This window comes from Grammomys surdaster, unplaced genomic scaffold (assembly GCF_004785775.1).
Source record: "Grammomys surdaster isolate TR1022 unplaced genomic scaffold, NIH_TR_1.0 138854, whole genome shotgun sequence".
Lineage (NCBI taxonomy): Eukaryota > Metazoa > Chordata > Mammalia > Rodentia > Muridae > Grammomys > Grammomys surdaster.
Genome location: NW_021622515.1, coordinates 7,606 through 33,650, shown reverse-complemented (window position 1 = coordinate 33,650; position 26,045 = coordinate 7,606). Strand labels below are relative to the sequence as shown.

Here is a 26,045-nt window from a genome sequence, read left to right as displayed (position 1 = left end):
AAAGAAAAGAAAAGAAAAGAAAAGAAAAGAAAAGAAAAGAAAAGAAAAGAAAGAAAGGAAGGAAGGGAAAGGAGGAAAGAATGAGAGAGAGAGAGAGAGAGAGAGAGAGGAGAAAAGGAGGAAAGGAAGAAAGGAGGGAGGGAGGAGGAAAGAGACAGTACTCTCGAGGCTTTAGTTCAAAGAAGAAACTTTATTTGCCCTAGAATCTGCAGAATGGGAGCAATGGGAATTTATGTGTATCCTACAAACCCAGGAAGTCCCTCTCCCTTGGCTCAAACTTCTTTGTGGGTGGTACTCACACCCTTGGTGACATACCCTGCTCTCCTCTAAATTCCCCTCAAGCCTCCAAATCTTCATGTGTGCTACTGCCCACAGTTCATTTTACCCAAAGTTCCCAATCATTTCCTAGCTTCCCTCAATAGAACTGAAAAGATACCAACTAAAGAGCTTGATGCAGCTGTGCTGGCAACAGCATTTCCACAAGTTCAAAGCTCACTTGGTCTATATAGTGAGTTCCAGGCCAGTTAGGGCTACATAATGAGATCCTAGAGAGAGGAAGAGAGGGAGGAGACAGAGGAGAGAATAAGTTGGGTGGGAGAGAGATGGATCAGGAAGAAAGGAAAAAACTTACATTCCTTGAGGTTTGAAGGGCTTCCTTGCTGGGTATTTCTTGGAATATTATTATGTGTATGAGTATTATACTGTGTCTCTCTCTGTGTGTATGTGCATGTGCACACACACAAAGGCTCTCCTACAAAATAGCACATGTGGGAGACCCAAGGACAACTTCTGTGATTTGTTTCTCTATCACAGGTTCTGGGGAATGCCACCTGTCCTATGTAGCAACTGCCTTGAACCATGTTTCTAGTCCTCCTTCTTGGAATTTGATTTCCTTAGATTATTGATCATTCTGCTGAAGAAGACTTAAAATAAATTACAAGTCTATATTTTCAGTTGGGTATGGTGGCTCATGCCTGTCACCCCAATATTCAAGAACTTAGGTAGGAAGATTATTCCAAGTTTGAGGCCAACCTGAGCTATATCTAATGAGTTCCAGGTTGTCCCAAGCCTCAATCACAAAACAAACAAACAAAATAAAATAAAATAAAATAAATCAAATAGAAAGGTCTCTACAGTCATTCCTTGTCCTTTAATACCACTAGGAGGGAAGGAGGTCCATCCAGGATCCTCCTGCCTTTACCAAGCTTGCAAGAAGCTCAATCCTTTATATAAAAAGGCAGAGAATTTGCACATGACCACTGCATATTCTCCTATAACTATTCATCTCTAGACTATAGTACTAAGTAAATGCTTCATAAGTGATTTCTACCCTATTATTTAAGGAACACAAGAAAATCTATAACCACTCAGAACAAATTTTTCTTTCTATTTTCAACTCACAATTGTTGAATCCATGTATGCAGAATCTGCAGATACAGTTAGCTAACCATTTATTTATTTTTGAGATTTTTTTTTTGGTAACCTTTTCCAGTATTCAATTGTGTGGGGTTTTTTTTTTAAAGATTTTTAAAAAAATTATGTGTCTGTGTGTAGGTATGTGGATGTGAGTGCCCACAGAGGCCACGTGAGTTGGACATTCCGGGAACTGGTGTCATAGATGGCTGTGAGACACAGATGTGGGCACTAGGAATCAAACTTGGCTCCTTTGCAAACACAGCACACACTTAGCCCCCATACTGTGTTTTTAAAGTTCCCTTTTAGAAGGGATTGTGGCTTAGTGATAGAATACCTGCACATCACATGGGTTTAAGTATCCCCAGCAATACAAAACAACAAACAAACAAAAGTACCCCCTACTATCTGGGTTTGAGCATGAGGACTTGCACCTATAATTGCAGCAGTGAGGAAGCTGAGGCAAGAAGATGCTAAGTGTGAGGGAAGCCAGAGTCATACTTTTAGGACTTTCTTTTAGTCTAGCCACATCCCACTAACTTTTTTATCTTCTCCCTTACACATACACTCACACTCTGATATGTAGTGGGGTAAGCAATAGTAAAAGCACTATGATCACCAAGAATCTCATGATGTCATCCAGGCTAGCCTGGACTATCAATGTGGCATAGACTGATCTTGAACTTGCAATCCCTCCTGCTTTAGCCTCCTGATTGCTAGAACTATAGGAACAAGCTAGAACACACCTAGCTAGAATGTCTTTGTTTGAGATCAACCTAGTCCAGGGTGGCCTCAAATTCATGGGAATCTTTCCACCTCAGTGCTGGGATTACGGACAGGTGTGTGAGCCATTAGACCCAGCTTAGAATGGCATTTCTTTTTCTTTTTGTTCCTTTTATTCAGAGGGAGGGTTGTAAGACAAGGTTTCATGTAGCCGAGGCTGGCCTCCAATTCACTATGTAGGTGAGGATGACCTAGAACTCCTGACAATCTGATTCATCTCCTAAGTGGTAGGATTACAGGCATGTACCACACCCAGCTCAGATCTTTTTCTGGAGAAAAATGAACAAGCCCCTGTTTCTCAGCTATCTGTAAACCATGGAACATGGAACTGGATGCAAAGGAAATGCTCAGTGAGTGCCTGGTGGTTATGAGAACATGCATGTGCTTGCTTTCACACATGTGTCAAATACACAGCCACGAGGGGGTGGGGAGGGGTTGAATCCACTCTTCCATGATGAGGAGAGAGATGAGACTTAGGTGAGACTGCAGAATAAAAGGTTTATTAGGGGAGCAGCAGCACAGTTTGGACATTTTGTTCTCTCCTCCTTTAGCCTCCTGCTGCTCAGTGGCACCACATAGTCAACCATATCCTGGTCTCTGAGAGTCTAAGGCGGTCACTGAGGGCCTACCTAGAAACTCAACTGTCTGCTATTACTATTCCCCCATAGCTTCTTCCTCCTCTTCATCTTCCTCCTCTGTCCAGCTCAGGTCATCATCTGAATCCTCAGATTCTTCCTCATCCATCTCTAGTAAAACCCCTGCCCTAGCCTTCTCAGCTAGTGAATCAGGGTGCTCCAGCTGGGCCCAGGATCCTGGGTCAGCCTTGACCAGGGAGATTTCAACCCGTGATGGCATCAAAGAGACAGAGCTCTGCTCCACGTTTATGACCTGAGGACGAGGGAAAGACAGAAAGAATGAAGGAATCACAGGCTTGGGATTGGAGTGGCGATGAATACAAACAGAAAAAGAAAGGGGAAGACAGATGAGGGCAGTGGGGAGGAAGGAAGGAGGAAAAACCAAATCAGTTAAAGAGAAACCCTCTATCTTTCAGCATCCCCCTATCCACTCAGTCTGGCCCTCCTTTTAGCCCACTTCTCTTCACTTACCCCCCAGAGCTTCATCTGTGCTTGGAACACACGATTACCATCAAAGACAATGTGGACATGAAGCTGAGGGAAAAGAATTGTAAGGGTAGTAGTAATCCCAGAAGGTCAGAAAGAGTCATTAGTACAGAAGCAGGTCAGAGGGGAGATCCACAGGCCAGCCAGACAACCCTGATACAATAACTTTCCATTCCCCTCTGGGGACTGTGGAACCTCAAGAGTGACAGCAGTCAGCATTTCTCCCTGTAAGATTGCACTACCACCAGAGTTGTTCACTAGGCTCCTATCCTGCCACAGATTGTTCCTCACCTCAGTTTGACTGGCCTTCACCCAGTTGAATGCAGGAAGTGGAATCTGGCCATAGACCGTCAGCACTACCAAGGAATCTGTCTGGTGCCAATCATGGCGGCAAGATGCTGGCAGCTAAAGAGAAGTGAAATAAGGATGGTAAAATCAACTCCTAACCCAAGAGGAGTCTCCCCGGGGTATAAAGACATAAGAAAACTCAGAAAGATCAACTATTTCATATGGCCTAGACTCTGGGCTATGGAGGGATAAAGAGCAGAATCTTACTTGATTTGTATCAAAGAAGTTAGGGAGGCCAGCCATGAGCTAACTGGGAGGAGAGCTTATCTCTGTAACTGGGTCCTAGCCAAGTGTTTAGGAAGGATGGGGCTTACCTGCTTTGCCCAATCATGTCTACCAACTCTACATCCTGGCTGTGCCAGGAATGCCCCAAAATCCAGAGTCTGGATACCACAACAGCTCCAAGACTTCATCCTGAGGGAGGAATATAATTTGTTTGAATTTTACCCCCAAGCCCCTTACTCTTATCCATATGGAGACGCCTGCCCAGCCCCTTCTCTTACCCCTCATGAAACCGAGGTGCCCCTGGGTGATAGGTACATGGAGTAGCATCACTCTCAGGACCTTGGTAAACCTAACAAGGCCGAAGGAGAATCAGGTTATTCAAATTCTTGCCTATACTCGGGCATCCCTCCAGTATCTCTCAGCCACATGCTTGAGCCCCCCAAAACTCTCACTCACAGCATCACATCCTGGGTTCTGGCAGCTGGAACCAGTCCAGATCAGACTATTGTCAAGTCCTGGGCAAAGGAAACAGTCAAGAACTGTCTATTTCCCCCACCCTACTGGTATTTACATGAAATTGCAGTCTTTGAGACCTGTCCTATGAAAGACCTACCTACCTGCTCCAGGTTCCTGGTCTAGTTCCTTCTGTTCCAAAGCCACTCCCAGGGCTTGAGATATAAGAAGTGGTAGGAGTTTGGGAGGCATCTCAGACCTACAGGTTATAAGCAGGCATTTAGTTCTGATTCATTCATCAGAATGAGCAGCTCCAGCACCCCAACCCAGGAGAATAAAGTCAAGTCAGTTTGGTGAAAGTGAGCAGGGTCAGAGAAGTCAGGTAGCAACTCCATTGGAAATTTTCAACTCTGTGGACATTCATATTCTAAAACCCTGTGAAAGTGCCCAGGGCTTCCTTTCTGGCTGGTTGCTTCCAATCTTCCGCATTTCTCTGCAGAACTGTATCACTTTCTCTTCCTGTTTGACTGTGGACCTAATAATGCTTCGCTTGTATTGTTCTCTGGAGCCTCCTGCCTTGCTAATATTACTTCCTTTCTGTGACATAAGATGTAGCTTTTTATGTTTTTGTTTTGAGACAGGGTTTCTCCGTTTAACCCTGGCTGTTCTGGAACTTAACTCTGGAAATCGGAGCTGGCCTCAAACTCAGAGATCCACCTGTCTCTGCCTCCTGACTTCTGGGATTAAAAGGGCGCTCTACCATGCCCTGAAAGGTGCTTTTAAGGGAGTGCCAGGGTGCGGGGTAGGGAGAAGACCTGGATTCAGTTCCCAGTACCTACATCAGGTGGGTCACAACCACCTGTAACCATACAGCCAAAAGTAAAAACAAAGGATGAGATCTCAGTGAGTTCCTAGCCAGTGAGGGCTACTGTCTCAAAAAGAAATTCAAATAGAATATTGAGCTTTTGATTTTTTATTATTAGTTTAGTGTAGGGACATGCATACTTCAGCACATGTGTAGAGGTCAGAGGACAACTTTGTAGAGTCAGTTCTCTCTTTCAGTCTTGATGTAGGTTTCACAGATCAAACTCAACTCAACAGGATTATGTAGGAAACACCTTTTTCTGTTGAGCTATCTACTACTACTGGCTCTTTTGTTGTTTTGAGACAGGGTATCACTTGGTAATCATGGCTGACGTGGAACTCACTGTATAGAATTGAATAGCGTCAGACAAGTGGTAATCCTGCTGCCTCTGCCTCCTAAGTGTTGAAATGTATAGGCACGAACCAACATTTTCTTTTTTATTTTCTGTAGCCCAGGCCAGCCCAATAGCCACAGCAATCTTACTGATTCAGCATTCTTGAATACTGGGATTACAAGGAGCCAACAAAACACATAGCTGTAAGATTTCTTAAAGTTCTTCCAAAAACTAAGAGATTGATATAGGTGTGTTGGTGGCGGCGTGAGTAAGGTACAATGATACACATGAAAATGTGATAATGAAACCCACTATTTTCTATACTAAATAATGATCATTAGAAACTGAAAATATACAACAAAAATATCACCTCATTCTCAAGTAAGTGTGGTAGTGCCCACCTGTAATCTCAGCATTCAGGAAGTTAAGGCAAGACGATTTGGGTTCAATACTGAGCTGACAGCCTATTTCTCAACAAAACCAAACACTACTCTGCTATATACTAAGCATGTATCTGAGGGGCTCTCTAGTCCCTAGAGTAAAACCATCTATCCCACCCTCCTTACAGTCTTATAGCAAAGGACTTTTCTAGAAACAAATTTCCCCAACAAAAGATGCATTATCAAGTTAACACATGACCCTCCTTCACATCCCTAGCCCCTAGTTTTCAAACCCCAGTGAGCCATTAATTCCTAGGAAGCTACATGGATGTAGACAAAAGCCCGCAGGTCTCTTTACTTAGGCCTTTCTCGGAGCAAGGTCTCTGCTGACTTTGGAATTGTATTCAGAGCTTTTTGCTCCTGAAGTGAACTTGTGGCAGGGCCCTCAGGCTGAGGAGGGACCTCAGGAAGCTTCTCAGCACAGTGTGGTCCCACAGTACAGCCCTAGTACAGATAAGGAGATAAGGGTTAGAAGTAGCACTCTTCTATAGGGAGCTGAATCCAAGGAAGTAAAGGGTTTACCTTGATGTTTAAGAACTCAGAGAAATCTACAGTTCGCTTTCGGCAGCAGGACCAACCCTGATAACAAGAGACCCTGATCAGCTTGGATTTTCTGGGTGTATTTCCTTGGGGAAAATGCTCTTGCTAAGCCCCCATCACCTATTCCTCACCTTAAGTACATCATGAAAGATTGGGACCCCAGGGTGATAGCGACAGGAATCTGTAGATACCAGCAGAATGATCAAGGAAGAAAGGTAACCATGACAAATACCATCCCCTCACATTTTCCCCAGGTTCATGTTAATGGCATTTCAAGGAATGTGAAAATAAACTAGCAGAGTCAAGATCACCCAGACCAATTCAATTATACCCAGTTTTTGTTCTCCTTGTTCCCAATGGCCAGCCACACAGCTGACCCCGAACACCTACCCAGAGCCCCTGAGGTAAATAATTTACTCACCAGGGAGATTGGTATTGGGGTCAAAGTGTTGCCCACAGCCTTTGTTATAGCAGAGCAGAGACATGGGAGCACTGACCGAGCTTACTCAAAGGGTATTTCAAGGAGTCTGGCTGCAGAGTGGGGAACACCTCTTAGTCTGAAGGGTTTTTAGCTGCTTAGAAGGGCCAGCTGTTTCTATCTTTAGTTCAGGAGGCATCCACCTCCAAACATGGGCAAGGGAACTTGAGTTGGTCTTCCCAGCCAATAGGAAAGTGTTCCAGAGCTGAGACTCAGGAAAAAAGGATCAGGAAGAAGAGCCCTTGGAACTTGGGTGAGGTCAGTTAACTACAGCAGTTTTAGATGTTGCCAATTCCAAGCCTCTGACATACCAGCAGCTGCTCAGAAACAAAATACTAATTAAGTTCCCCCTCCCTGTGTGGGTATGGGTACAACCCCTCCGTTTTCTGCCATCTAGAATAGCTTGCTTGCCATTACCTTCAGGCAGTGCCAACGGCACTGGTCCTAGCCATTCCACCTTGCATGGCACCTTCCCCTGGCCAGGTTTGCCTGATGTTTTAATGTTTCAATCAGAAAGTCAAAGATCACCCCTATGTAATTTACTGTATATACCTCCCAAGATAGACCTTCCTCCCCTCCCCTTTTCAAAAAACAGCACAGAAAATGAAAAGGCTTCAAATGTATTTTAATAAGATGATGCTGCATTACTGCTCCATTTCTCAGAAAAAATTTCAAATTGAAGGTATCAGCAACAAATCATAGTATACCAATAAAAATGCACAGCGTAACTACCTAAGATAGGCACGACTAAGAGCTACTGTCAGACCTTCAACACACAGCAACCCTGTTCCCAAGATTGTACTAGGCCTATCAAGAAAAGCCGTGAACAGCAACATCAGAGACACAAAAGTGTAGTCCTTACCCAAGGAAAAAATGGAGGCAAGTTAACACAAGAGTTTAAGATATACTAAAATGAAAACCTCTAAGAGAAAATGTCTTCCTTAGGACATGAAGGGGGTCATATATGAGATATAACAGAACCGTATGTATGCTGTAACCTCTGTGGACATTTGTCTGAATTCTTACCTGGGAGTGAATGGAGGGATGGGGCTAGGTCATTGGAGGATGTTTAGGTTTTGTGGTATATATGGCAGTGTCTCTGGGGTTGAGGGGAATAAAGATGAGAAAGCAATTAAAACATGATGGAGAGAGAGAGAGAGGGAGAGAAAGAGAGAGGAATGATCAAGATTAATGGAGCTGTGAGTCCATTTTCCTATGGTTCTCCAGACCCTCAACAGTCAATATACTTCAGGAATGCACCAGACAGACTTGAAAACGCACTATACCACAGACTTTGACATGTTAAATACCACCCCTCCCTTGCCCCTCTGCCTTCAAGCATACTCCCTAGAGTAGTACAAGCAGGGAAGACCTATCTATTGGGAAGAACCCCTAACACTTTTCCAGGGTAGAATTCTGGCTAGTCCAAAAAGGGCCCTTCTTTTAAGGGCTGCAGGAAACTAGACAATGCAACTTTATCTAATATCGGCGGCGTTTATTTGGAGCAAATTCAGCTCCTGGAGCTGGACGGTTGAAGGCAGGAGGAGTTCCACCAATTGCTCCAATTCCTTCCATTGTAGTAGCTTGGCCAAAACGTTCGGTTGTTGGTGGGGTCTTAAAAAGAAAGAGAACAAATGTTACAATAGAATCTGTCTCTGCAGGGTCTAGCTCATCTAAGGTCTTGCCACTACAGGCCATTTCTACTTAACTAGTCAAGTCTCCCGACTGTTAGAAGCAGGCAACCAAGTCTATTTAGAGTTCTAGTGGAGAACCCCAAGAGGAAAGGTAGGCCTTACTAGTTATGCCTCCATTTAGTCATCCATCTTTAGCTTTCTATCCACATTTTACATACAATTGAAATTTCTAGTTTGAAAAGGTTCTATCCAATTCCTTTTACCTGAGACAGAAAGAACACGCTATCATTCTTTAGCAACCTTAAGTCTATCCAGTTTTGGCCCATTCCATTTTAGCATTAGAACCAGAACAACTTCTGGACTTTATGAACCACAAGGCCCCCGGATTCACATCATATTATACACCATAATATCTAACCTTCCTTGACTTCCCCATTTAAAGAGCAACCTGCTGGCCAAAAATGTGGTATATGCATTTGGGAGGTAAGACACAGGAGCAACTCCGAGTCTGAGGCCAGCTCCTCTAGACTACAGAGACTCTACTTCAAAAAAACAAACAAAACCCCCAAAACCCAAATAACAAAAAAGCAACTTGCTTACTGAGGATAGCAACAACTATAACAGTTAATCAGAGGCCACAATTTAACTCCAAGGTTAAAATAGCATATGATATTAGATTTTCTCAAGATTAAAAGCCGAAGGACTAGGGATATGAGAAAGTGGGACAACATTTGCCTAGCATATATCATACCACACCTGGCTTCAATCATCCGCACCACTCCTTAAGAACTTAGGTTATATTTGATCAGTATCTGTATCAAAGTCAAAGTAAACTCAGAGGTAGGAGATGCTGAGAAGATAGCTTAGTTGGGTAAAATGCTTGTTCTGCAAGCTTGAGGACTCAAAGGAGGAGGAAAGGGGCAAGACACAGTGGCATGCATCTGCAATCCCAGCACTGGGGAAACCAGAGGATTCCTGGGGCTAACAGACCAGTTAGCTTAGCCTAATTGGCAAGTCCTAGGTTATGGATGTCCCCTGAGCTGACACAAGCAGCTGACTTCTAGCCTACACTTACATGTACACACACACCTACTCATACCCACAAAAATGAGACTCGAGGTTGAGAAGGTCCTCCTACCACTATTTACAATTACTATAAAGCTCTGTAACTTATTACCAATCCCAGGGTCCCATCTGGCATCATGGTGGCAGGTCCTGGAGGAGCTGGAGTACCAGGTGGCACAGGAGCAGGGGGCATGGCGCCTCTATTGTTTATGCCCATAGCACCTAAAGCAGAGTAGTATAATCACTATAGTGGGAAAAAGATTAACAGTCTCTTCCCCCACCAAAGGGAACAATTCAGTATGTAGCCAATCCCCTACTCCTAGCCTATAAGCCCTAATGTTTTTGGAAATGTGATGTCATTTAAATGTGGACTAGGTAGAAGCTCCATAACACAGATTGAGAAAGAAGGCTCTGCAAGTATGAAAATTTGAGTTTAAAAACTCAGCTTGCACATCAAAAGCCAAGCATCATGGCTCATACTTTTAATCCCAGCACTTATGAAGCAGAGGCAGGTAGATCTCTGTAAGTTCAAGACCAGCCTGGTCTACATAGCGAGTTTCAGGACAGCCAGGGCTACACAGTAAGAACCTGTCTCAAAAGAACAAACAAAACAAAACAAAACAAAACAAAAGAACAAAAAACAAGCTGGGCAGGGCTGTACATGCTTGCTACCCCTGGCTTTGAGAGGCAGAGACAGGCAGATCACAGTAACTGGCCAGCCAACCTAAAAAACAAAAAACAAAACCAGACAGGCAGTTCTTTGGTTCCTGGATACCTGCAGTTCTCTATTTTATAACTACCTTTTATTCGCCACCCAAAGGCACCAGAGCTATTTAATTCTTAAGTCCTTACCTCCCATAGCCATTTGGCCCATCCGTATCTCTTGTTCTCTCTGAAAAACAACATATACTCAACACAGTCCAAGACAAGTTTCTCTATTACAATGCATTGATGACAACACAAAGGGAAGTGAACAGTGAAGACATACTAACACTAGTGCCCTCTTGCTATCTGTACAGTGATTTCAGGTAACAAATTATAATTTTCTATTAGAAAATTCTATTAGAGGCAACAGGGGCATGAAATAATTAACTTCTTAAAGCTGCAAACCATCTAATTACAAGGGTAGCAGTGGATTAGCCAAAGTCTGTTACAGCACTCAAATTCCTCTTATTATCACTGGATATAAGTTACAAACAAAGTGGTCCTGGATTTTCATCCTAAATTTGCTATATATGGTAAGAGCTTTCCCTCAAATCTTACTGCCAACATTTTTTTTTCCTAAAGGGAATTTTCTAACATAGAAAAATTGGTCATAACCTAGTACCCTTACAGACATTTCATAATCTTATATGATGACTGGCCTACCACATCATAGGCACATGGGAGATATACCGCATCAGGGAAAGTTCCCTTGAATCCTTCCTGCTGTCGCCGCATCATTTCTTCTTGCTGTCGCCGCATCTCTTCCTCACGGCGCCTGCGCTCCTCTTCCTGCCTATAGAAATATCATGGTATTTTAAGATAAAAGACATTCCAGAAAATGAGTAGATCAATTGAATAGGAAGATTAAGGCAATGAGAGACAAGCCTACTAAAAGCCAGCAAAGCTTGCCAAGAATAAAAACAACATTCAAAGAAATTAAGAGACCAGCATTGAGTTCTTTCTCTTTAGGGAAGCCCTTAGGCAATTCCTAGAACCAGTGCAGCTCTAAGTGCATAAAGGTGCTTGCTGTCAAGGCTGATGACAAATTTAATTCCTAGGACCATTTGGTGGAAGGCCTCTACACATTGTAGCGTGAAACCAGGCCCCAAACAAATAAATAAACATCAACAAAACAGTTACCTGAGTTCTAACTGCTTTCGTTTCTGAACCTCTTGGTTATGCAGCTCCTCCATCCTCCGAAGCTCTTCTTGACGTCTCATCAAATCTAGCAACAAATTGAGACTTTTTGATTCTCTTTACATATATACAACAATTTTCCATAAATATCCACAAAGCAAAGATGTCAACCAAGATACAAGATATAGATATGGAAAAAGAAACCTTAATTGATTGCTCAGTGGATGAGCCTGTGGTACACTTTCTTGATTGATGTGGAAGGGATCTGTAGAGCAGGTTGGCTTTAAACTCAAGGTCCATCTGCCTCTGCCTCTCAAGTGCCAGGATTAAAGGCGTGCACCACCATGCCTGCTCATTCACTCACCATGAGCTGGGCCCTTCCACAAACAAACCCAAAAAAAACAAAACTACATCATAACATTAAAAAAAAAAGGGGGTGGCAGAACCCCCTCTGACTGGCGATCTGAATTCTTGCTTAGGCTTCGAGGCTAAGCACTGCAAGGGAATATAAATAAAAGTTAAAAATATCTATCTGGGTTCCCTGACGGACAAGCCTGACTGCATAGGGGTTGATGTCAAAAGTATCCCCTCTCCAGGAAAAAGACTTCGGGATGGGTATGGGCCTCATGCCTCACTGGACAACGACAGGGGGACTGGAGCCATTGCAAGGTCCCCTTCAAATACTGGAGGTCAGGCCTCTATCCCCGCCTTTGCAAGATTAGAATTGCCACAGCTCTTCTATACTTAGAGAAGGGAGAATATGTCAGGGGCAGCCCTGCTTACACACTGAAGGCCTAAAATCAGCCATAGGCCTAAAATCAGCAATAGGCCTGTCATACATGTATACTAACACCAAGTCTTGGGTCTCAGTGGAAAAACATTGAAACAGATGGCTATAAGCTAATGTCAACAGGCAGTTTTGTGACAATTTACCAGCCCGAGTAGTCATAGACCTTGTAAATAGATAGCCTTGGCAGACAATACCAACTTAGATAAGGACAAGTGAATCATAGGCAGAGTCATAGTGACTTGTCCCCTGAACCTTCACCCAGCAGATATCCGGTTCTGATGATATCTGTATTCCCCCTGAACACCCACACTGCAGTGTCATCCCCTTCCCCACATCCTGCCTTTCTGTGTTTATAACCCCTGTGTGAATGAATTACAATTTGAGAAAAAATAAATAAATAAATAAATAAATAAATAAATAAATAAATAAAGGGGTGGACAAGCCACAGGTAACAACCTAGTAAACAGCATTTATGCATTAGGTCCTGCCTTAGCTTCTCTCAGTGATGAAGTTACCTGTAATTTTAAGACAAAATAAACTCTTTCCTCCTCAAATTGCTTTTGGTCATGCTTGGTGTATTTTCCTAGCAACAGATGTCATGCAAGTAAGCTCAAACTTTATCAGTTCTTTCTTTGTACAATCTATCCAGTATTCTATAACCATCTCCAAATTCATCTTCCTACTATCATAAAGTATTTCAGGGAATAAAAGCAGAGATTTTTCTTCTGCTCTTCCAGAGGTCCTAAGTTCAATTCCCAGCAACTACATGGTGGCTCACAACCATCTGTAATGAGATCCGACGCCCTCTTCTGGTGTGTCTGAAGACAGCGACAGTGTACTCAATATACATGAAATAAACAATTCTTTAAAAAAAAAAAACATGTATTCCACTTTTCCTACTTACAAGCCTCTACTCACCCTGCCTCATTAGCATAACCTGGTGCTCATGGCGTGCTGCCTCCATTTCCATCTCCAGCTTCTCACGAGCCTCCTTGATGTTCCGGTCCACTTGATCCTGCTGTTGCTTCTCCATCTCAATGAGTGCTTTCCAGCGCATGGCATACTCATACTCAAAGGACCCAGGTTGTGCAAATCTGGGTGGTTGTTCTCTCTCCCTATAGACAATACACATTATGTATGGTATTACTTTTGTCCAAGATTCCACAGAATCACATTCTTTTCTAAAGGCCAAGTGAGCACATGTATACAGCAAAGACATGCCTCTTTTAATCACCTTTTTAAGTTTCAAGAACAGAAAAATAACTAAGGGATGAAGTGTAGTCAAATATGTTAAGGGTCTGGGGTCAACTACCAGCACCACACATATAAACACACATCCCATCTCTACCCCAGAAATGTATAAAGTCAACAACTGAACCACATACTTGTGAAATTGCTGGTTCTTTATAACCAGTTTCTCTGGAAGTCCCTCTTCATCATCTAACTGGTCCATAGGCTCCACAGTCACAGGTCGAGGAAATCTGGGTGAAAGAAGAAAAGTAGTGTTAATGAGGCCACACCCTAACAAGCACGCTCCCTACACCTGACATTGGCCTGAGGAACTAATTAGGGATAAGACTGGACAACTATAGTAATTTTGACAGGAATGAGAAGTTGGCAAGGATTCATACTGTAAACTGAGCCGTCTCAAGTTAATAACATTCCCCCTGCTTCAGCTTCCCAAGTGCTGGGATTATAGATATGAACCACCACATCTAAACATATTTCTAAAGAATTTTATACCTAACCCCAAGTAACCGAGTCCCTCCTTACCAGCATTAGGAATAATTGGGGTAACAGCCCAGATGGAGCCAGGTTTCAGATCTCTGTAATAGTCTTAAAAATGTTAAAGGTTGAGTTATCTATTATATTTGATAACTCCAGAAAACGAGGGAAGGAAAACACTAAGAGAAAGTACATTTAACAGGACATTTTCCAGAATTCTAAAGTCCTATAAGGGGAGGGTTTTTTTGTTTTGTTTTATTTGCTTTCAGAGACAGTTTCACCTATCTCAGGCTAACTTGCAACTTGTTATATAGAAGAGGACAACTTTAACTCCAGATTCTTATATTTCTACCTTTCAAGTGCTAGGATCACAGGCATGGTTACCATGCCCAATGAAAAACTATTAATATTCCACGTGTATGAATGTTTTTTTCCAGATGTATATGAATGTATCACCACTTCCATGCCTGGTACCTGCTTAGGCCGGCATCAGATCCCCTAAAACTGAAATTACAGATTGTCTTTAGCCAACATGTGGGTGACGGGAATCCAACTTAGCAGTCAGTGCTCTTAACCACTAAAGTACTCCTCCAGCCTAAAAAGCTATCCTCGTACCATACCATGATGGATAAAGGCACATGCAAGCTAGACAACCTGAGCTTGGTCCCAGATGCAAAGGTGGAAGGAGAAAGCCCACTTCCCACAGTTGTCCCAACTCCCCAGTGTATACCATGGCATGCACTCAAATATGTAAGTATTGAGGATTATACTGAAAACTGCATTAGAAAAGCTGAGTTAGTATTAAGTCTTTAAATGAAAATAAGAACATGGTTACTAGATGTTAACACTCCGTGCCAAAGAATAAGGGACCCCAAACCATCCTCTGAAAATTACTTACGTGGTTAGCAAGAAGGAGCCTTCACTGCATCTGTCCAGAGCTTTCCGAGCAGCTGGCTTCCCTGAGAACTCAACAATGCCTTTCCCTGAGGGCCTTCCTCGGTCATCCACAATGACTACAGCCCTCTCCACCTGGCCAAACACAGAAAAGGCTTCTTCCAGCAGTTCGTTGGACACGTACTGAGGAAGGTTGCGGACTGTAAGGGATGCACTGTGACAGGCAAAGCGCACTCGCAGCTGCTTTCCACGGAGCGGCATATTGTCCAGCTCCACTTTGGCAATTTCCGCTAGGGTTCGTGTTTCCTGGGGAAAACAAAAAAGAAACTTAGAAGTTGACAAAAGACCAACCAAGCATCCATCAACAAAATGTCTCTCAAAAAACCTGGGTGTGGTGGCACATGTATTTAATTCTAGCACTTAAGAGGCAGTGTCCTGGTCTGCGGGGTGGTAAACTAGTTGGTACTGGGGAACCACCTGGAAGAGAGAACTGGGGGACAAGGGTACTCAAAAGACAGCAAGTCAAGAAGTCTGACCAAGCTGTCTAATTTTTATTGTTCCCACACCAGGTCATATACACATAGAAGCAGGATATGGGGAGGGGGGATGACATAGGGTTTCTTTGTTTCTGTAGAGTGCAGATGTTCTTGGGGAGAGTACAGATGTTCTCAAGAACAGGATATTGGCTGGGTGAAGAGTTCTCAGAAGAAACAGAACAGGTGCTAGGTAGGTACCTGTCCATAAGATCTATGATCATTTGTTCTGATCTAAGCTAGTACTTTCCCACCAAGGCTACATACCCACAAGATCTATAGCTATTTGTTCTTAATTGGATTAGTGCTTTCCCACAGGGCAAGACTTTGTGCCAGTAGACATGTATGGTTGACTAAGGAATTAATGTTTAAGCAGGGTCACTCCTGACAAGGCAGATCTCTAGGCCAACCTAGTCTACATAGTCAGTTCTGAGGCATAGTCAGAGCTGTACACTTAACAATACAGCACTTGGATTTTAATTTCCACTAACATACCAGAATTACTTGTCCTCAATGAAGATTGCTTATTTTATGAAAGTAAATGTTTTTACTGCATGTACATTTATCAACATGTGTGCCTGATGCCTATGGAAGTAAGAATAGGGCATCAGATCCTGTGACTGAGAAGCTTATTTTAAACAAGAAAACACTGACAGGACATCTCTTCCCTACTTCACAGAACTTAAGGACGTTATCTTGAGAAAATGACTTGCTATGGTATCAAGTTAGCAGGAATGAAAACTAGTTGCAGCCATCATCCAGAGCTTATCACACTTTGCTCCTCATTCCGAGGTAGATTTAGCATCTATAAAATGCTTCTTTCTTATATACCATTTAATCAGATTTTAAAAATAAAATCTACATTTAAAAATGGTAAAACTGTAAGCACTGCTGAGAGGTAGTTCACTTATCTAATATGTCCCCAACTGCCTGCCTCAGAAAGAAAATGAATATCCACAAAAATAACTTGCCCCCTCAGGATTTTGAAGAGTAAGATAACATGCATACAAGGACTTTGGTAATAAATTATATAAGCCTTGATATTCACCAAAATAAGCTTCATTTTCTCTTAAACCAAGCACAGTAATGCATGCCTGGTCATCCAGAGCTCTGGAAGCAGGTCTGCTAGTTCAAGGATAGCTTGGGGTTAAAAAACAAGATCTGCAACCAAAAGCAAGCCCCCAAACTATTTTAGCCCTTATATTCAAGGCAAATAAGGCCAGGTGGTGGTGGTGAACATGTTTAAACCCAGCATTCAGGAGGCAGAGGCAGGCAGATCTCAAGTTCAAGGTCAGCCTGGTCTATAAAAATTCTAAGACAGTCAAACTCTAAAAACTATTATCATATAGACAAAGTCATTCTTTTCACTGCTATTTTTCCATATTTACTCCCCAGCCTTCCCTATCTCTCAAAATATATCCCCCAAAGCTCACACTCACCAAGCGAATAAAGCCAAAGCCTTTATCCTTATGAATGAAAACTTCGCCTGCTTTTCCATATTTCTCAAAAAGTTTCCTCATTTCCTCCTCAGTGATGTCAGGGGGAAGATTGCCCACAAAGAGACGGCTACGTTGGGTAAAGGTCTTCTCTCCTGGTTTCCTAAAATTCTTCAGGTCAATAGTCAAGCCTTCATCTGAAAGAAGACAGTCAATCAAAAGACTGAGTAAAGAAAGAATTAGTCCTACCTTCAACATTGTTTTTGTGATGGGAGACAAGCACTACACTACTTCCTAACGTATCCTACTTATCAGCAAATTGCACCTTAGAGTTGTGACAGCAGCCATGAAGAGACCAGGGGATTTCAGCACTACTATAATCCAGAAACTAAGGTAGCTAATCAGAGACAAACCAATGATACAGCAACTTAGCAATACTATTGAGCAGATCTATGCCCTAAGGAATCAGACTTTAAAAATTGTTCTATTTTCTTAACCAGTTACTAACCTTCACAACCTTGACAAGTTGCACATAAAGAAATGAGTAATATTTTTGTGGTAACCTCTAGTATCTTAAAAATTTATCATCAAGTATGTATGATATACATATGGGCATGCATTTGTGTGGCATATATGAAGGCCAGGGGGCAACTTTTCGGAGTTGGCTTTCTCCTTCCACAGTGGGTTCCAGGACTCAGGTCCTCAGGTTTGTGATTTTAAGAGGCGAGCCATGAGCCCAATTGTTTGGCTTTTTTTTTTATGTGTACGTTTGCCTGGATGAATTATATGCAGATCTCCCCAGAACTGTTGTTACAGATGATTCTGAACCACCTGAGGAGTGTCAAGAATGAACCTGGATCCTCTCCAAGAGCAGTACAGTTCTTACCTCACCAGTCTCTACTATGACCTCCCCTTTAAAAAATTATTTATGTGTATATGTGTTGAGTGTGACTATGTGCCACATGTGCACGAGTACCCATGGAGTCAGAAAAGGATGCTGATTTCCTGGAACAGGAGTTACATACAGTTGGTAGTAAGATACCTCATGTAGGTGCTAGGAACCCAACTCAAGGAAATGCTCTTAACTACTGAACCATCTCTCTAGTTACCCTCACCCCACCAGGTTTGTTTTTATAGGTACTCAGTTTCCTGAAGAATGACAACAAACAAAAACTTTTTTACAGATTAAAAGTGGGCTGAGTACATGCCACAAAGTCTTATAGTCAACTCTCCATTAAACCTTAAAAAGTTCTCCTATATTCTTTAATGACTTTCTAACTGCATATAGACATTTGTTTGGGAGTAAAATATGCCAGTATGGCAGAATAACCTATACTCCACTGATATCCGCTCCTTTGTTTCAAGTGATCAATCTCATTTGTTTATAAAGTATCAATTAAGAATCAAATAGGAGGCACTGAATAAAGAGTTGGCTGAGCAGTTAAGACTTTGATCTCTCAGGACTCACTGATTCCCAGCACCAACATGGCAGCTGACAACTGTCTTAAGAAAACAACAACAAAACAGGCTCTAGACCCAGAAGATCCAATGCCCTCTTCTGGCCTCCATGAGCACCAGGAATATACATATATGCAGGTAAAACATCTATACAAATAAATCTTATTAAACCAAACCAAATCAGAATAATGAAATATGGCAGCACATGCCCTTAATCCCAACACTCAGTTGGAAGTCAAAGGAAGTTCCAAGCAAGTTCCAAGCAGGGCTACACATTGAGACCCTATCTCAAAAAATTGGCATGGTGGCACCCATCCCAACACTGGAGGCAGAGAGGCTGGTGGAGTTCAAAGGAGCTACAGAATGAGTTATATGACAGCCAGGGATACATACACAGAGACTGTCTTGACAGCCCCTCCAAAAAAAGGTAAAAACAAAAGTACGCTACCAAACGCCTGTTCGTTTATAATCCTGAGAGATTTATCTAAAAACCATTAAACCATTCCCAAGGGAACCTGTTTACACCCTCCCATCACCCAGCAGGTACTTACTCTGGCTACTGGCCTGCTGGCCATTTGCAGGTATTGGTGGAGGTGGCTGTTGTTGCTGTTGCTGCTGCTGCTGCTGCTGGTGGTGCTGCTGGTGATGATGTTGGTGATGCTTCCTTGGAGTATGATTCTGCTTCTCCAAGTTAAAGGTTTTATTGCTCTGCATTTTTGCACCCTAAAGGAAAATGTGGAATGTCAAAAACTCAGTATCAGGATTCAGCCAGTTACCTTCCTGATGGTTTACATCATTAAAACTATGTTGGTATTCTACCTTGCCTGATTACAACTGGTTACTCTAAAAAATAGAATACAATGTAGGGCATCGTACTGTCTCAAACTTAAAAAAAAAAAAACTTTCACATAAAAAAAAAAACACGTAATCCCAGGAAGATCTTGTGAGGCAGATCTCTGTGAGTTTGAGGCCAGCCTGTTCTACGGAGCAAGTACCAGGACAGCCAGGGCCACAGAAAGAAACCTGCCTTGAAAAACCAGAATCAAAAACTAACAAAAAAGTAAAACATAGAAGGTCAGGCCTGATAAAACATCCCTTTAATTTTAGTACTCAGGAGGCACAGGCAGGAGCTCCCTATGATTTAAGGTCAACCTGGTCTACATGGTAAACAAAGGGCCAGGCATGGTGCTGGCACATGCCTTTAATCCCAACACTTAAAGACTAAAGACTGCTACTAGTAAAAGATGGGTGGTGGTTGTTAACCTAGCACTTCAGAGACAAAGAAGCAGAAAAACCCTATCTTGAAAAACCAAATAAATAATCAATCAATAAATCAAGACCAAGCTGGCCTTGAACTCACGGAAAAATATCTGCCTGCCTCTGCTGCCTCCTGAATGGATAAAAGGTCTATGCCACCACTACCTGGCCATTAATAAAAATTATTTTTATTTTATGTGCATTGATATTTTGCTGGCATGTATGTCTGTGTGAAGGTGCCAAATCTTGGAGTTACAGACAGATGTGAGCTGCCTTGTGGGAGATGGAAATTGAACCCCAGTCTTCTAGAAGAGCAATCAGCACTTTTAACCACTGAGCCACCTCCCCAGACCCCAGTAAATAATTCTTAATCACGCTTGTATAAATATGATTACCCAAATAAAAGAACCAATACACCAGTCACTCAAGAAGGTCAGCCTGCCTCTGCCTCCCAAGTGCTGGGATTAAAGGCATGTGCTACCACACCATGTGAGTTCTCACAACATTTCAATCACATTTCTCACCAATATTATGGAAATTGTAATATACTTATTAACAATTCAAGTAGTTCAAACCCCTAGGACCCTTATACTTGAAGCAGAGAATTGACTCTCACATTTTCTCCTCTGACCTCACATTCATTTAATTCACTTAATTTTTTTTTTTTTGAGACAGGGTTCTCTATGTAGTTCTGGCTATACTGAAGCTTACTGTGTAGATCAGGCTAGCCCAGAATACAAAGACTCATCTGTCTCCCAGAATGCTAGGATTATAGGCACATACGCCCAGCTGTTTAAGTTTGAGACAGGGTCCATGTAGCCAGCCCTAGCTGGCCTAGAACCACACCTGGCCTCTAAATTTAAAAAAAAAAAATTGCCTAGAACCCACACCTGGCCTCTAAATTTAAAAAAAAAGCCACAAACTCAAAACAGCCATTGTGTGGCACATTTGTTAAGTTCCAGTACTCTAAAAGGCCAAGGCTAGGAATGAGTTTAGGGGCAACCTGGGCTATAGAGACCAGGAGGGAGAGAGGAAAAGAGAAAAACTTAACCCTGGCCCCAACACCCACTCAGGACAATTCAAGCTCCCACTCTAGGGAGTCAGATGTCTCTGACCCTCTTGAGTACATAACCACATACAGATGTCAACCTACTACATTTGGAATGAACTAAAACCCAAGAGGCTGGGTACACCTGTGAGGGATTTTTGTTAATTAAATTATCTGAAGTGGGAAGATCCATTTTTAATCTGGGCCATACCTTTTGATGGCAGCCTATATAAAGGACACAGAAGAAGGAAGCTTGCTTTCTTTGCCTACTTGCCCTCAATCTCGATGGAACGTTCATTCCTTGACTAGATAAAGGTCTACTTCATCAGGATTCCAGTATATACTGAAGACCAGCTGAGATATCCAGCCTCATGAACAGAAGAACTACTGAATTCTCCAACTTGACATTGGTAAACAGCCATTGTTGAACTATATAGACCACAGCCTGTAAAACACTCTAATAAATCTCCCTTATATCTACCTACCCATCTATTTACCTATCTGTTTTCATTCTATCAGTTTTCTTCTAAAGAACTGTAATACAACCTTCTAATCATTAATTCAGAGTCTATTTTCTTTTCTTCTTTTTGAGGATTTATTTACTTATTATATATGAGTACACTGTAGATGTTTACAGGCACACCATAAGAGGGCATCAGATCCCATTACAGATGGTTGTGAGCCACCATGTGGTTGCTGGGAATTGAACTCAGGACCCCTGGAAGAACAGTCAGTGCTCCTAACCACTGAGCCATCTCTCCAGCCCCCAGATTCCATTTTCATGATGTGTATATTTATCTCTGTGGTTTTGTGTATGCAAGTACAGTGCCTGAAGACAAAGAGGGCACATCAGCCCCTGGAGCTGGAGTTTCAAATGAGTTATGAAGCTACTTGACATAGTGGCTGGTAATCGAACTCAGGTCCTCTGCAAGAGCAGTAGGTACTCTTAACAGCTGAGCCATCTCTTCAGTCCCCATCAGTTTCTATCTGAAGTTGCACATTCAAAAAACCAGCTTGTGGGAGGCTAGAGACGCTTTAGAATCTGTTGCTCTTTGTAGACAACCCCAGTTAAATTCCCAGCATCCACATGGTGCTTCACAACCATCTGCAATAGAACTCCAGTTCTTCTAACCTCTACGGACACGTGTGATGCAGACATACATACTGCTGAAACACTCACACAAAAATAAGTAACAAATCTAATTTAAAATAGGCATATGCTAGCACTGGGGAAGCAGAGACAGGTGGATCTCTCTCTATAAGTTCCAGGCCAACCTGGTCTACAGAGCTAGTTCCAGGATAGCCATGGCTACACAGAAACCCTGTCTCAAAAACCAAAACAATACTCCCCCAAAATAAAAAAAAGAAACCAGTTTGTAACCTTTTTTGTGATAGGTAATGAGCAATTTTCATGTAACTAACTAAATCTTTAACACTGCCAGGCATGGTGGTGCACACCATTAATTCCATAATTAAGGAGGTAGAGACAGATCTACATAGCAAGCTAGAGGACAGCCAAGGCTAATAGAGATCTTGTCTCTCCCCGTCACCCCTCCAAAAAAATTAAAGACTAACATGAATGGATAATACTGTCAGCCAAGCTCCTATTGTGTCGGACACTTTAAGTTCTAATTTTCACTGTTAGAATCAACACATATTTTCTTTGGGCACATCTGCATTTAACAATTCTTTTACTACTTCCAACTCTGCTTATTTATATCCTGAGATATTACTGTTTTAATGTACCATTTGATGTTCAGATTTTCCTCATTTCTGCAATGTCAACGTAATTGTAAATGCCTACACAAAGAACGTGTAGCTAGACACTAATTTATTAAGCTACCATCATAATTTAGATAGCTTTCATTTTTCCTATTACAGCACTGTAGTGCTTTACGATTTATTTACTTATCAGGAAACAGAATCTAGCTTTGTGACTCTTGACAGCATAGTTTTTCTGGAAAACCATATTTTAAAATGTTTTCAACAGCTGTAGTGATTAAATGACAAAGCATTGTAAAAAAAAAAACAAAACAATTTTTCATTTCGATGTTTTGAGGCAGAATTTCTCTGTAGCCCTAACTGTCGTGGAACTCTAGACCAGGCTGGCCTTCACCTCCTGAGTGCTGGGATTAAAGGTGAGTGTACCACTACACATGGCTCCAGGAAACTGGGTAAGGTGGCTTATTCCTGTAATTGTAGCCTTTTCAACTCGAAGTCAGCATGGGCTACAGTGTGAACCTGTCTCAAAGAGAGAAAAAGACATACAAGCAAGATGTGATGGCGTATACTTCCACAGCTGTATAGGCTGACATAAGACAGTTTCAGGAACTCCTTGGCTACCTATCAAGACTCACTCCCCCCCCCCCCACCAAAGACAAAGAAATGAAGGCTCATCCCAGAAACCACTGAGACGGGGGTCGGGGGGGGAGTCAGTATAGTCAAATCTTTTCCTATTTTAAGTCCAGGTATTAAATGTCTCCCTCTATCCCTAAGTAGTGAGTAGCAGATTTGTCATATTCATAGCCATTTGTCCCACTAGATCTTACCTTTTCTCAGGTTAATAACCAATAAACATTTTTCCTCTAGCCTTTAATTACAAATGAATAGACCCAGTCTCAGTAGCTTTTATCACTCAAAGGAATCCACATGTATTTCCATGTTAATAGAAATCTTTCTAGAAGCTGAGCTTAGTGGCTCTGGCTTCAGAGGATGACCCCATGTTTCAGGCCAGCTTGGGATACATATTGAGGCCATTCCCCCTAAAAGGAAACTACCAAACCTATTATTAGGAATAGGAATGTCACCGGGCAATGGTGGCGCATGCCTTTAATCCCAGCACTTGGGAGGCAGAGGCAAGTGGATTTCTGAGTTCAAGGCCACCCTGGTCTACAGAGTTGAGTTCCAGGACAGCCAGGACTACAGAGAAACCCTGTCTCGAAAAACCAAAAACCAAAAAGAATGTTTTGAGACAGTCTCTCTACAAAGCCTTAGCTGTCCTGGAACTTGTTCTGTAGTCCAGGCTGGCCTTCAGCTCTCAAAGATCCATCTGCCTCTGCCACCACGTCTGGCCATGGATAACTTGTAATAACCAAATTGTCCACCTTCTATGTTTTTGAATAAAGATCCCCACGATGACAGCTTTCATAATCTTTCCCTTCCATGTAGTCTTCTCCCAAAGTTCCCATTTACCCACGAAGGTCAACACTGTCCAAAGAACCAAAATTACCACTGTATATACAGTAAGTACCAAGCACCCAAGAAACGTTTCTATGTTAACTGCAGCAATAGAATTTCACGATACATGCAGAAATAAAGTTATCAAACCCCAACTACAGAGATCAGCAGACAGGATTTCTGTCTACTTACATGTCCTAAGATAAACCATTCGAAAAGGACTGTAGCTACTGTGTGTGATACAACTGCATATACATGTTCAGGACATTAGTCACAGGTGTCTGAAACCTAAATCAAGGTCCTCTCAATTTTAGGAGAATCAAGTTACTAAGTGGAAAACTGGTAGAGAAATCCAGTGAGCATTTGTTAGGCTGATATGGCTGCCTGGTGGGCAACTGTGAAAGCTGTAAAATACAATCATGATAAGGGCCGCTGCTGAGTTTCTTAGGACTTTTCATTTAATAAAAATGAAGTTGGACAAACATAAATTTAAGCACTAACCCCTATTAGAACAGAACTAACCCCTATTAGAATTGGAAGAATAAAAACAAACCCATTTCGCTCAGTCACATTTTAGTTTCAGGTATCTAAAAAACTGCTTAGCTTAAATAACATGGAAAGCCCACCAAAAATTAATTTCTTGTCTGTGAAATCTGTATGCAATTAAGCATCCTGCACTTTACCTGGTGACCCTACCTCCTGCACCTACCTTTACTTCGATTTGAACACAGCAAAGTGTCTGCCTCCCAGTCCTCTCGAACCCCGATTGCTGTTAAAAACACAAAGAGAGGTGTCAGCTTATAGTGAAGACTTCCGAAAAGTAAAAAAAAAAATACTCTAAAGTAAAGCCACAGATAAAAGTTTAATTTAGAAAAGCGATGCCTACAAACGGCTAGGAAAGGCTTAAGGAGCAAGAGGTTCGGAAAAAGGCGCGCGCGCGCGCACACACACAAGGGTGGGGTGGAGGGTGTTTCATGAACTTAGCTCCAAAAGCCAAGGGGTCTGAACGAGCAAACTTCCCACTTAAAAGTTGTTTCAAAAAATTAAAAAACAACAGCAAAAAATCCATAGCTCCAGGGGCCCCACTGGCCCTCTAGGAATTAATGGCCTTGAAGGGCTAGGGAGGAGCATCCGACAAAGCAAAGCGCCTCCTCCTCTAACCTCGACTTCAGGGCTTTGGTATAATAGACCCCACACCCTCTGGCCCAGGGCGTTCAGAAGCCACCAACTTAGGGGCACTAAAATTCAGGGTGAGTAGCACAAAAAGCAAGGATAAGAAAGCAAGAAAGGCATAAGCTAAAGCCCTCCCCGCCCGGCGTGGAGCAGTGAGCGCGCTGGACCACACGGGTGGGCTGCGAATGCCTTGTGCGGAGGGGGAAAGGCCTCGCGGGCCCTCCGAACTCAAACCTGTGTGCAAACTCGGCCTCGCCCCAAACCCTTCCTTCACAGAGTGTCGCAGGAAGCCCCACTGCACCTCCAAGCAACCAAAGAGCCACCCCAAAACTCACCCTCTGCCCACAGTTCTTTGCTCAGAGTAAGGGCGACGCTGCACGGCCTCCACCGTCCTGAGAAAAGAGCGCGCGACCGCCGGAAACGAGCCGACGGAGCTCGGTGCCTCCCAAGGGGGGGGGGTCAATGTTGGATTCCCGATTGGCTACGTGAACTGCCAGTCAAAGTTTATCTCCTGAGAAGGACTCATTTGTCCGCCATTTCTTAGCTTCTATTGGCTACGGACTGTCAAAGCCTTGGGTTCGTGTGAACGACAGATGGGGACAAAGAGCGAGGCTTTGTATCTTATGCGCATGCACTAGAGGCGCAGAGCGCAAGACGGAAAAGGAAGGGGGAGGGGGAGCCAGCAGTGGAAGGTAGGGGTCGGAAGGAGAGGCTAACCCGGCCCTACGGAAGGACTGAAAACCTAGTGGTGGGAGGAGGAAAGGAGAGAACTTGTGCGAGAGGAACAGTGGAGAGGAAAGGGGAGAAAAATGTGCACATAGGCGTGCGTTGAGAGTTTATGCACTGCGCCTGTGCAAAATTAAGAGTAACAATGTCATTGTATTCTATGTGCCAGAGCTAGCCGTTTGCTACTGGAAAAAAAAAGTGCCCCGCCATGTTTCTTTTTTCACACTTCCTCAAAGCGTCCACCCTGACACCCTTATACAGTTTTAGTTTCCTTTCTCATTGCTGCG

At 42.7% G+C, this 26,045-nt stretch overlaps 2 protein-coding genes across 3 annotated transcripts; both read right to left on the bottom strand.

Annotated features, from left to right (window-relative positions):
* Positions 1–2,739: 2,739 nt before the first annotated feature.
* On the bottom strand, positions 2,740–6,690 carry LOC114615742 (integrin beta-1-binding protein 2). Its single transcript, XM_028761388.1, has 9 exons — positions 6,654–6,690; positions 6,281–6,561; positions 4,508–4,602; positions 4,347–4,405; positions 4,169–4,239; positions 3,980–4,079; positions 3,609–3,722; positions 3,303–3,365; positions 2,740–3,084 (listed from the first exon to the last, which is right to left on the bottom strand). The coding sequence occupies exons 3-9, from the start codon at positions 4,593–4,595 to the stop codon at positions 2,851–2,853; spliced, it is 729 nt and encodes a 242-aa protein (XP_028617221.1). The 5' UTR covers positions 4,596–4,602; positions 6,281–6,561; positions 6,654–6,690; the 3' UTR covers positions 2,740–2,850.
* Positions 6,691–7,604: 914 nt separating this feature from the next.
* On the bottom strand, positions 7,605–25,454 carry LOC114615743 (non-POU domain-containing octamer-binding protein). Of its 2 annotated transcripts, none has more exons than XM_028761390.1 (12): positions 25,368–25,454; positions 24,569–24,628; positions 18,929–19,100; positions 16,923–17,116; positions 14,955–15,256; positions 13,717–13,812; positions 13,250–13,446; positions 11,545–11,629; positions 11,068–11,197; positions 10,552–10,591; positions 9,812–9,921; positions 7,605–8,614 (listed from the first exon to the last, which is right to left on the bottom strand). In XM_028761390.1, the coding sequence occupies exons 3-12, from the start codon at positions 19,089–19,091 to the stop codon at positions 8,480–8,482; spliced, it is 1,452 nt and encodes a 483-aa protein (XP_028617223.1). In that variant the 5' UTR covers positions 19,092–19,100; positions 24,569–24,628; positions 25,368–25,454; the 3' UTR covers positions 7,605–8,479. The 2 variants fall into 2 exon arrangements, with proteins under 2 accessions (XP_028617223.1, XP_028617224.1); XM_028761391.1 differs by having other exon boundaries at positions 11,095–11,197; positions 25,368–25,452.
* Positions 25,455–26,045: the final 591 nt, after the last annotated feature.